Source organism: Manacus vitellinus, unplaced genomic scaffold (assembly GCF_001715985.3).
Source record: "Manacus vitellinus isolate BGI_N305 unplaced genomic scaffold, ASM171598v3 scaffold_2_pilon, whole genome shotgun sequence".
Classification (NCBI taxonomy): domain Eukaryota; kingdom Metazoa; phylum Chordata; class Aves; order Passeriformes; family Pipridae; genus Manacus; species Manacus vitellinus.
Genome location: NW_021940208.1, coordinates 2,485,965 through 2,498,453, shown reverse-complemented (window position 1 = coordinate 2,498,453; position 12,489 = coordinate 2,485,965). Strand labels below are relative to the sequence as shown.

The 12,489-nt window shown below is 36.6% G+C and overlaps 1 protein-coding gene across 1 annotated transcript in view; it reads right to left on the bottom strand.

The window, feature by feature from the left end:
- Positions 1 to 12,489, bottom strand: part of SYTL2 (synaptotagmin like 2) — a 38,646-nt gene that overhangs the window by 1,244 nt on the left and 24,913 nt on the right. Inside the window, exons 9-19 of the mRNA XM_029960887.1 lie at positions 11,411 to 11,512; positions 10,416 to 10,469; positions 8,901 to 8,948; positions 7,743 to 7,837; positions 5,927 to 6,046; positions 4,774 to 4,943; positions 4,119 to 4,221; positions 3,418 to 3,588; positions 2,669 to 2,747; positions 1,653 to 1,752; positions 702 to 907 (exon numbers count right to left, since the gene is read on the bottom strand). Coding sequence (XP_029816747.1) covers positions 702 to 907; positions 1,653 to 1,752; positions 2,669 to 2,747; positions 3,418 to 3,588; positions 4,119 to 4,221; positions 4,774 to 4,943; positions 5,927 to 6,046; positions 7,743 to 7,837; positions 8,901 to 8,948; positions 10,416 to 10,469; positions 11,411 to 11,512 — 1,248 coding nt within the window. The remainder of the gene's footprint in view (positions 1 to 701; positions 908 to 1,652; positions 1,753 to 2,668; positions 2,748 to 3,417; positions 3,589 to 4,118; positions 4,222 to 4,773; positions 4,944 to 5,926; positions 6,047 to 7,742; positions 7,838 to 8,900; positions 8,949 to 10,415; positions 10,470 to 11,410; positions 11,513 to 12,489) is intronic.

Here is a 12,489-nt window from a genome sequence, read left to right as displayed (position 1 = left end):
GTACTGAAATGGAACCTCGAGTATTCTAAAATTCAAATTGAGATTTACTATTCTAATTTGTAATTTAGGTTATTCTGGTGAACTATGTAAGAAGTTAATTTATGAAAGGTAATTTTTATATTGTATTTTTTGAGAAAACTCCAAAACCATCTTCCCTTCAGACCAGAGAGCAGAATGAAAGGGACAAATAGAAGAACAGTATGTTTTTACTGTTGTTATATCTGCATGTCTTATATTCCTCTTATGCTAAAAACTTATTTGCATTTATAATTTTTCCTATTCAAGATTTTCAAATCTTATCATGCATTCCTCATCTATCCTTTTATTTCCACCCCATGCTGTCTTTACACCACACACCTAGTTTTTGCACGCATAAGTTTGTAAGATGTTATCACGATTCTGGGTGCAGGAATAGCATATTCTTGTAATCAAAACAATACCAGATACAATGTATGCCCAGACAAAGGTTTATTTCTAATATTTTGTCCTAGTTGTCAGTCGTGCTAACACTACTATTATTAACATTTCAGGACCTGCGCTGAAGAATAGGTAAGCTTCTGAATGGAACCCTTCAGTAAATAGATAGCTGAAAGGTTATTCAGTGATTTTCTCAAAACAAGAAGAAATGGAAAGGAAATAAGGAAAAAAAACAGGAAAGACTATTTAATAAATTAAGTATTAATGTGGTAATTGTCCAGTACCTGTTCCAAGGCCTATCCGGAGACCTCCCAGAAAGTGGTTCGCTAGTTTGTTGTGGTCCCAGACTGTGAGTTCTACGCAGGCTTCTTTCAAATCTTCTGGTCTAAAGCCATCATACACCATGGTGTGGTTGAATACCGGGTTTGTAGTTTTTGCAACTGTCCTTGTTTTCTGGCGACTTTTTCTGCTAGTGTCTGGAAGAATGGTACTTCAGAAAGAAAAAACACTGTCAGTTTGCACTTATACACCATAGCCTGCATTAAACATACTGGAAAGGCAAAAGCTACTGATTAATGTTGTGCTTGGCATGTTAGAACATGACTGAAGATCAGATGCTTTTTGGAGATGAAGACAAGGGTCATATTCTCAGTTCCTTACAAGCAATACTGGCAGCATGTATCCACCCTTGTGCTTCAGAGGATGGAAGGGCAAGTCAAGTGGGGAAGAGGTACAAGTGACTTTACTTGCTGTACTATACTGACACCAAAACCTTTTGTTGCTGCCAGAGATTTCCCCAACCATCTTGTTATTCTTGTCTCTTTACATTTTTAGTCTGTATATGAAAAGGAAGGGGGAAGAAATACAGCTATGCTTCTCATTTCTGTCTCCTCCCATGGTTTGCTAAGCTAAACCATAGTCTTGCACAAACACACTTTGTTTAAATGCGAATAAAAGCAGGCGGAGTTTGACCCGTCCTTCCACCAAGTAACAGAGGCAAAACTAAGGTGCAGTGATTACACAGGACATTCTCCCAGTAACTTTTACTTGGTGGTATATACTTACCATCTTGAAGTTGCAAGCCCTGCAGGAGAATTTGCGTGACAGTAAGGGAGAATTAGAAAACAATTCAGTGGGTATTTTTTAATATGAATGTAGAAAAATGAAGATACAATTAGAAAACGCAGCTGTAGCATTATTAGTCCACCATGTTTGATGCCTTCAACAATTCTTACCACTTAATAAAAGAGTTGAGCCTGTTTCCTCTCAGAAGAGGAAGGTTATGGCATTCCTTCACCCAGATGTGGACCTCACCAGTAGATGGAGTCTTCTTTCCTGTAAAAATAAAACAAAACATCTGCTTAAGCAGGTCACTTTTAAAGGTAATTTCTATGATGCAGCAGTTCCTGCCCATTTGTAGAGGTGATATTCAGCCTAGACTTATCTCACATCTTAATTCAACACTGCTCTCTGTACTCTGGAAGCTGAAATCTTCATCCCATCAAAGTAGTACAAGATCACATCATTTCTGCATTCCTACAAAAAATTTTCTTTTATTACAACGAGCTACTAGTCTTCTCTTTCCAAGCCTCCTAGATAAGGAGATCAGCTTGTCTGCTATGTGATGTTGCTATGTGATGTTAGCATTTATTGCTGCTCATGCTTTCAAAAAAGCTCCTTTGTGTTCTAAATATATTTGATTATTATTGACTGACTGACTGACTGTCTGGATTAAAGACCTGGCCTGGCTTCACTCTCAGATTTGTCCATTGTCAGCTGTCAGACAAGATTAAACCAAACAGATCATACTGCTATGAATTTTTGCATTCTAAATACTTACTTCTATTTCCTACATCTAGTATTGCTTCGATTCAATGTGTTGTCATTGTTTATTTAGCACATCATAGCCCTGACTGATGATTTATAATCTCTAAAATTATTGAGAAAACAGAATTTTATTACACATACATTGCACTACAAAGCTTAGGTTATAACAATGAGCTAATTTCTTCCATAGTAACCTTAAAAATAGCAAAAGATCCCAAAGTGATCTTTGGGATCCTTAACTGAATTCACAAGCAGGGTGACTCAATCCTCTAGGAATAAAAAAGAAAATCTACTTTTTGTTAAAAAAAAGATGTCTGAAGTGATTGAAAAACATTAAACAGATTTTTTTAACTAAAAAAAAAAAAAGGAAAAAGAACAAAACCCCCAAAGGCCTGACAAACCCAAGCAAAGCAGCAACACTTACCTCCAATGGGGTGTGGGACATACTGGAGTGCTAGTTTCATCTCCCCTCTGTTTTCTAGATTAAGAGTCATTGTTGAAATCTGAATTAAAAAATTTAAAAAAATAAAATAAAAAAATCTCTGCATACCTACAAATCTCAGACTTTGCAGTTCATGCACAGAGAGTTTACCATGCAAATTATTCCACTGGAACCAGCTTGACTTCTACATGAGGCAAGTTTTTTCTCTTGTTTCCTTATCAATTAGCCTTCCCTCAGTTTACAGGATGTGAGAGATTTTAGGGCATTTTTAATCACTTGACAGTGACTCAGATACATAGCTCTTCTACTAAAGCAGAAAACTAGACCCAGAGGAGACAAACAGGCTTTGAGGACACATTTTTCCACTGTTGTATGCTTATTTAAAACTATGAAATATATTCTTCCAGTCAGGAAACTTACTCTTTGTGAACAGAAAGTGCATTTCTATAAACTCATTTCTTTAGGAATGTTTGTCTCATTTAATCCATTTAAAAATCAGCCTCAACAAGAGTTATCTTGCAGAAAGGCACAAGAATATATCACTTCTTCATAGACAGTCATGGACCATCTACAGATGGAACGTGGCACCTGTTAACATTTGTTTACATTTGCCTACCCAGAGCAGCTTAAAAATTAGTGAAATTAAATTAGTGCTAAAGACTACCATGTTATACCTGTTTTGTTCTGCAGATTATGAAACTTGACCAGAAAATACAAAACAGCCAACCTACCCTTGGCTTGAGGGGAAACCAGTTGATCTGCTTGTTGGATCGATCATTCCAGTCCCAAGTTCCTAAATCCAACTCCACTTCACCAAGGAAGCTGTTCCTCCCAAAGGTATCATTGTGCCAGACAGAGATATTAAGGCTTTGGTCCTTTAGGAGATCCTTCTCAATTTTATACTGCCCAGAGGAAGAAACAAGGACAAAAAATTAAAACAAGATGAATTTTTAATCAATGCTGTGTCTGAAAGTGATACAGTTAGAAAAAATGTGTCTGGGTTTATAAATCCATAACTGGTCATTTCTTCATTTCAGAAAACAACCAACCAACAACCAACAACCAACCACCAACCAACCACCAACCAACCACCAACCAACCACCAACCAACCACCCACCAACCAACCACCAACCAACCACCCACCAACCACCAACCAACAAAACCCAGCTCTTTCCTTTTTATTTCAAGCATCTTAAGACCATACTTGGCTTGTATTTGTTTGCAAGAAGTATAAAACAGTCAGTGTTCTCAATGCTGTATCCAGAGTCCACTGTAGAGTGAAGGACAGTGGAAGGACACAGTCATCTCTACAGAGCAATCCCTTTCATGCTAACATCTCTTTTGAGTGCATCTAGACCTGTGCCTGAAAGTTAAAGTTCCTCATACATCACACATGCAGTATTTAATTTCTAGTAGTAGTTTGATAAATACCCGCAGTATTTCATTATAGACTGGATTAAAAGTTTTCTTTTTGACAGAAGTCTTCCGTTTGCCCAGCTTGTATTTCTCTGGAAGCAGGTAGGTCTTTACATACCTAAAATTTAGACAGGCTTGTTAGAAGAGAAAAAACTCACCCTTCTCCAACTTCCTTTTCCAAAATTCACAAGTATTTGCTTATAAAGTGAAAGAAATCCACTTAGGTAACCATTATGTTGTTCAGCTTGTACATTTAAGAAATAGAACAACAGTGGTGATGTATAACATCACCACTTCCTTATAATACCCTTCTCCAAGGGAAAATCTGTTGAAATGTCTCCTCAACACAAAAATACAGAATATATAACTATAGCAGGCCCAGATATATTTATAGATTCTAATACTACCATCTGAAAAGTAGAATTTTAAAAGAGAATTTAATATTCTTAAAATTTTAAATTTCCCATATTAATATGTATACCATTTTATAGTGGTAATTCTATATTCAATCAGAGTGAAAAAAAAACCCACAAAGCATGTATAGCTTCTTCATCTGTTTATTGGGTTGTTTGCTCTAACAGGTTAGAGAGATTGGATAACCCCATCAGTTTTCATTTTCACATTAAAAGAAAAAATTCCATTAGAAAATAAATATATTCTTTGTACTTACGGGTCTGAGCGCTGTCGCTTAACATCTGCTACTGCCAAGTCTTTACACTGGCAAATAAAAATGTGGAGCTCGTTCAGCTGTTCTACATAATCAATAGCAAACTGAATGTTCCCCTTCACATCAACGTTGCCAAAGTCTGCACTGTAGATGCTCATTAGACTTCCACTCACCTGCATCATACAAGAGGAGAAAAGTTTTCCAGGCGTTGCATTTCACCAGATACTTCAAGATTAGGGTAGAAGTTATGCTCAGAATTCAGACAGTAAAGAAATCAACTGTGTCTCTTTGGATGTAATAACAAAATGTAATGGACACCATTTTACAAGCTCCTCAGCCAGAAGATTAACAAAAGAGAGATATTTTGAAATCAAAGGTGTTAGACCAAGTTTTCTACAAAAAATTTGAATGTGTTTATTGCATTGAGATAGAAGAAATGAAATTATAGGATGCTGTATATCTAGAGAACAGATCTGTGAAATATTACTTCTAAATCTCTTCAGCTGATCTTCCTTGCAGAAAGCAGAGCTTAAGAATTTAGGACTTCCGAAAATACCAACCAAAAGACTAGTGGTTAAAGTCTATATGACTGAATTATGCACCTAAATATGTAGCTAAATAAAACACTGAAAATTAAACACTACATATAGAGAAAGAGAAAGATGTATATTTTTTTTTTTAATGTCAACATCATTCCCAAAAATTCTACTCTTCCTTACTGAAAGTCCACATAAACGAATGACTTGTGGTTAGCTAATTCACTGACTCAATTACATATCCAACATTCCAATAATGTCTTCTGCTTTCACTTGTTTCTCCCCCTTTCTCCTTTCCTAAATGTTTGTTCTACATAAATTGTTCCTCATTTTCAGCTACAAATGTAAGTTCTTAGGATAAAATCCATCTCTCTGTTCAGAGTCCTGAACAGGCTCCAATATGTTACTAGAAAAAAGAAATTAAATCTATTTAATTTTATTTTATTTGCTTCAGGCAATTTCATGCAAGCAATTACGTTATGTTCATATAACAGAGACAGAAAGAAAGAGACAGAAATGCCAAGGGAAGAAAGACAAGAGGAATGAGAAGAGCGATGAAATAATATTTAAGAGATTAGCAAAAGCAAAGTGCCATTAAAACAAGGCTTTGGTTTACATACAGAGGATAAGGAGGCCATGCCAGAAGAGCCGCTAAGATTGGTTAGAGAGCTGGGACTCTTCTTGATTCTGCCAAAGGAATAACTGCTTTCTGATGCTGTATCTGTCTCTCTGTCATCACTCTACAAAAACATCACAGAAAGAAAGTCTGTGTATTTTCTTTATAATCACAAAGAACATTGAAAAAACAAAACCAAACAAGCAGAATTTTAATGCAGATTGAGACTCAGTGGAAACCTGAATTTAAATTCCCTTGTAGTGCGACATGAATAATCTTTCTTGAATTAGGTCATGCATTTAAAGTTGAAAGCAGATTTTTCTGATGAACAACATACACTGATAATTTTTTTTTATGCAGCAATGCAACTAGGTTCAGGGTTTTTTTGTTTTAAATCTCAAATAGCAATGAAAAAGTACAAAGATAAGTGTATTCGGACAATTATATTCAACTTCTCTACATCACTTTCTCATGCATAAACTTATGGAAGTGATAGTGCTCAGGTCTCTTACCAGTCCCTTTCTGCTACATAGCAAATGCTATCAGTTCAATGCCTGTATCTGGAGGGCAGCTGGCTGGAAGGTAACATGCACAGAACAGCACTGGATACAGCAAATGGGTTTTGCAAAGTCTTTCTTATAAGAGGGCAAGCAGGACCCTGCTTTTCCATCAGGGAAATGCAGTTTTGGTTTCCTTGGTCATTATCAGGTTATGTGCTTTCAATCCCATTCCATCTCAATGCTATCTCCACACTAAAAAATTGATTTATTTCCCACATGTGCCTTGGCATCTTCCTACACAAGCAGTTATGGACATCATCATCTCTCTGTTGTATTCCACCCACAAACAATTTACATTCCCCTCTCCGTGTAACACTTTTGAAATGATGTCATATATCTTCTAGTAAGAGATGCAAGATTAGTAAACAATTTCTACACACATTAAGGAAATGATTATTTATATAAATAAATATATAGCATATAAGCAGTTTGAATAAGTCTTGAAAAAAATCTGTTGATTGTAGCTTCTCTAGTTATGTCTATACTCATAAGTAAAAGGAGGCCAGGATTGTTTCCCATTTCAGAGGTTAAAGGTAAGGACTGACTAATGTCCATCCTACTTAGCACAGGGCTTCTTGATGGAAAATTGATTTGGAGAGTGCTATTTGGAACTGTACAAAATAAATCCAGAGACTGAAGTAACTGTTAAGCCGTGTGGATAATCAGTCCTGTTACATAGACTGTTTGAAAGACCGGAAAATCCTAAGTCCTTTTATAGGAGAGGGATAGATAGTGATTAGACACTTTAAACTAAGTGACTTTAGTGGCTTTAAACTGAATGCCTTTAAACTAACTGACAGAAGGTGGGTTTAGGTTAGATAACAGGAAGAAATTCTTTACTCTGAGGGTGGTGAGGCACCAGCACAGGTTGCCCAGAGAAGCTGTGTACGTCCTATCCCTGCAAGGGTTCAAGGCCAGGCTGGATGGGGTTTTGAGCAACCTGGTCTAGGGGAAGATGTCCCTGCCCATGGCAGGGGATTTGGTATTAGATGATCTTTAAGGTACCTCCAAACCAGACTGTTCTGTGATTTTGTGATCCAGAATCATAGACATAATAGACCAGACAGTTCAAGTTGCTTATCACTTTCAAACTTCAGTGTCATTTTAAGAGATTTGAATACGGCCTTGAGCTTGTTCCAAGGTCCACACTATGATGATGATAACAGCTAAAATCAGGAACGGCATGTCGTTGGGAATTTCACTTGAATGGAGTTAACAGACAGGTGCCTGAAACTATAATATTTCAGAGATGGAGCTTACCTCTTCCTGTAGGAATGATGGTACCGACTTGCTAAGTCCTTTAAGTTTTTCAGGGTTGGAAAACAGCTTATCAGGCTGTGAAGGCACTGTGGAAACTGAAGAGCAGTAATTCAAAAGGCTTCAAACCATGTTTGTACTTCAGAACAGTGAGATTCCATAACAGGACACGGTTAGAAACAAACCACTTCAGATGAAATACATGCACATGCACAATCAGTTTAAAACTTGGATGCAAGGGGGCTTTTTCCCCCTAGGACTCAGAGGAGCTATCATTAGGAAGAATAATCTACTTTGACGTCTCCTATAACACTTGATAAAGGACTTTGGTGGAAGTTGCTTAACATGATATACAAGCCTGGGTGCTACAAGCAAATTCTGATCAAAAGTAATAAGGCAAGCATTTTCAGTTTATCTTCTAGATTTTCTTCCTAGAACAAGAATAAGTGCATTCATGCACTAACCATGTCATCATCAATATTAGAATCAAGATAAGGTTCTTACAAGCCAAACTATGTTCTTTTATTTACTTAGTCTATTTAACAGCAAAAGGAACATTTGTGTAAATCAAGCAAATTTTAGAGCTGACCAAGGAAGTCTCAAGTATTCCTACTTAATTATAAGATGTATATCTCATGAATGATGCACTTTTTTTCAGCCCATCTCTACCACATTTGTATATCTCTACTGAAGTTCACTTCTGTGCTCTTTCACCCTACAAAGCATAACTGCACAAGCTAGCTTTGCAAAGATCCAGTTAGCAGTAAGCCCACGATTCTCAGAATTTTCCATGCTATAACCCCACTTACATGTAATGATAAACTAAAGCTGGACTGCATGCACATTGTGAAATGCACCAATACTGAGTGCACAGAGAATTATTTGGCAACTAACAGCCAGCTACAGGGGCACATATCTATTGCATAAAATGAAACACTGCACATGATGGGATTGTTTGCAAGGTGAGTGAAGTTTTTGCAAAGCTTTTGCTGTCGAAGCTCAGCTCATGCTCAACATACCAGTTATCATCAGTATGCAGTTAGATGCACGTCCAGATGTGTAACTTATTAGTTGTTAAATCAAAAAGTATTTTTAATTTATTAGTTTAAGTATCAGTGGAGAAGTCTCTCCACTGTCTGCTGGAAGAATCCTATTACTCACTTCCTGTTGCATTTTCAGTCCTCTCTGGATGCTGATCAGGTTTCGGACCTGGTCAGTGCAATGTTGACGACAGTCATTCAGTAGCACAGTTTTGCAATGTTATAAACAGCATCAATATACTTTATACGTGGGATTTGTTTTACTTCCCCAGGCCCCATAAACTTTGTGGGTTTTTATTCCTTCTAGTCTTTTAGTAGTGGTTTAGATAGTAAGTCTTTATGAGTATTAGGTGTTTCATTTTGATGCATCATGGAGCAAGTTGTAAGAGTAAATACAGAACTAGGGACTTAGTGGTAGACTTGGCAATGCTGGATTTGCAGTTGGACTTTATGATCTTTAACCTAATTTTTTTTTCCAACCTAAACAATTCTATGGTTCTGTTTCTGTGGTTTGCATCTCTGTTCTCCTTGGAGGAGAATAGATCATAACAAAGGTAATATGAGTGTGCAAGCTAAACAAAAATCAAGTTTTTCACTGTTCTAAAGGAACAGCCTTTTCAAGAGATTCTGTCTGTACAGCTATCAATTTGGCTGTGTGTAATTTTTTCATAACTTCACTCCTAATAAATTTAACTCAAAAAAACCTACTCCTTTCAGATAAGTCTCTACACATTGACATTGAATGCAAAACAGGATTTCAGTAGGGGTCTTCATTTGAAAGCAGAGTGCAGAATGGTGCTTAACTCTTGTTTCTTTGCTGAATGTTGTATGCATCCTAATGTGCTATGATTATACTCTTTATACTTTGGGCCAGTAACATGCAAAATGCTTTAAAGCATCTAAAACATGAAAAAAATGCAACTGTGCACTTTTAAAACTGTAGTGCTCCGATGCATTAAATAAAAAATTGTGTGTTATATTCCATCCTATTCAATGTTATTTGATGATTTTCAATTCTGTTCATTTAGACACGTTCTTGGAGCAAGTTTGCTTTTTTTTTTTCCTGAGATTTGGAATTTCCAAAGGTATAAAGAAAAACTCAACAGTAAGACATCTGTAATGCACTAATGGACTGATGGTATCAGCACTAGCTGATCCAGCAGTTCATCCATTTCTTAGAATAATTCTACTTTACAGGACTGAGACAGGGATTTTAAGAGATGTTCCTTTTCGATGATGTGTTCTGAAGAGTGTTTTGCACTAGCAAAAGTCATCTTGCATCTTATAATGCAACAAATGAACAGATAAATTCAATGTTTACTTAGGCCAAGTCTTTCAACTGAGTTAGTGTTCAAAGCTCCCTATGATTTCAGTAATTGTTCCATAGGCTGAAAGACTGAAGGCCAAAATAATACACTGATAAGTGGCACAGCTTCTACAAATATAGGAGGACATAAATGCATTCCTTAAGAATAAACAACACAACAGAATTCTACAAAACCTTTTCAGTCATGCTGAGGTTAATAAAATCTAAAAGCACAATACAATTCTTGGTTTAAAAAAAAAAAACCTTCAATAGCAAACAGAGGACATTGAAAAAGCAATAAATTTCCATGCAGACACAAAAGATATTTACCATCTTCAGCACTAAGAGCTAATTCTTCCTTTGGATTATTTATTTTTTCTTTGTCTGTGCAGGAAAAAATAACACATAGTTAGAAACTTCATTGTTGAGTGTAAAATGGATGGCAGTGGTAATCACAGAATTAAGAGTGATGAGGACAAAATCCACAAACAAACCAGCAAAGCCATGGGAATGGTTAAATTCAAGAGATGCATTTACTTCACACACTACTTCCAAGCCTACATCCAAAGCAGGGGTCTCGCGTTGACGGTTTCTATCAGCGTGCTGTTGCAACAGTGTTAGTGCAGACCTAAAACCTAGAAACTAGTTAGTAGCAAGCAATAGCATAAGTAGCATTAGAATAATAACTTGCTAACAATAGCCAACATCCTTCAAAAACTACATCTCCACACTTCAGTTTACTGATGTAAGTTCAGTCTGTGTCTTCCCCATTAGACATGAGATAAGCATGAAAAGTCTCAGGGGCAGGGTGAAGGGAAACAGGAAAAATAATTCAAAAAAAAGAAATCCTAGGAGGCTACTGAGGGAAGTCAGGAATTCATTTTAAGTGTAATATCTCAAAGTGAGTTTGGTAGGACACACTCAGGTGAAACATTACTAAACTGAGTTTTTCATGCTTTCACTGTCTACTAATTCAGTCCAAGCAAGAAGCCAGGAGGCAGTGGCAGTTGTTGCTCATTACCTATTTGGGTAATTGCCAGTACATTCACTATTGAAAAACTATCCAGGAAACAGTTAATCACTATCAACATAGTGCATTTCTGGAAGATGTCTGCTTCACAGACCAGCGTTGTTTCAAAATTAACACAAATAACTGAAAATTAAATTGTATGAGAAAATAATATGGTTGCACAGTACAAGCTCTATACAGCTTATCGAGAAACAAAAACAAAGCCATGACTTGGCAAGGCTGTGTGGAAGACCAGCATTAACACATTTAAGCTAAACTGGGGGTCATGGGAGACACACACAAGCTTTGTGCTCACTTGAGGTGGCTGATGGAATGTCCTCTAGACTTTTGGAAGGCTTTTTCCTATCTGCACTCCTTTTCAAAGCCATCAAAACAGGGTTTAATTCTTCTTCAGAACCTGTTATGAGACAAAATATATGAACACTGCACACAGAGATACCACTTTAATCAAGTCAGTGAAGATCCAGCCACGAGTTTCTCATGAGAATCTATTTTGACTCTTAGCAAAGACAGTGAACATTCAATGAAAATACAAAATAAATTCAAAATTAAATAAATATCTAATTTGAAGTGTCCATTTTTACTCTCTGAATATCCTCAGTCATCAGCAGAGACCTTTTGCTTGATTTCCCCTGTGTAGGTATCTGTCTTTACTGCCTATTAATGGGGTTTGGGGCAATTATAGCACTTAATTATTTAAGAATAATATAAGATAGACTGTAGCCAATTTGTAACCATCTTATTAGGAATAGGCACCCAAAAAAAAAAGTTAATAGTTTTAGTTTTCTCCCCTCGGTGCAAATTTTTCTGTTATATTCTCTCCCCAGTGAAAGTAATTTTGTTTTAATACCTGACTAACAACACACACAAAAAAAAAAAAACAGCTGTGGATGTATTTGGGTCTCTGAAATTATGCAATCTTCTCCAAAGGCAGAATCAAGACAGACTTAGCTCCTTCAGAAACATTTAAGACTATCTCTCCTCCCTATCTCACTTTCCTCCCCCTCCACCAACCAATCACACCTTGCAGTGTTCTGTCTGTAATTACAGGTGACAACAAATTATGTTTGAATTTTTCTTATTTGTTTCAGTTTTCGCTGACTTCCTTTGGAATTTCACTTTCAAAACAGGCTCAAGTGTAAGTTGTCAGACCGTGGAAACTTCACATATTTCTCAGATTCTCCAGCTGAAGAAAACATTCCCAGTCTCTCAGTATGAGACTAAAAAGGTTAAATTATCTCCTCTATCTTCAGCTCTTTGATGACTATCACACACTAAACATTGTCTAGAGCTGCCATTCAACCAAATAAGTGTGAATCCTAGTAAACACATCTCTTCCTTTATGTGTTCACTTTCCAGTGCAACAGGCAGCAA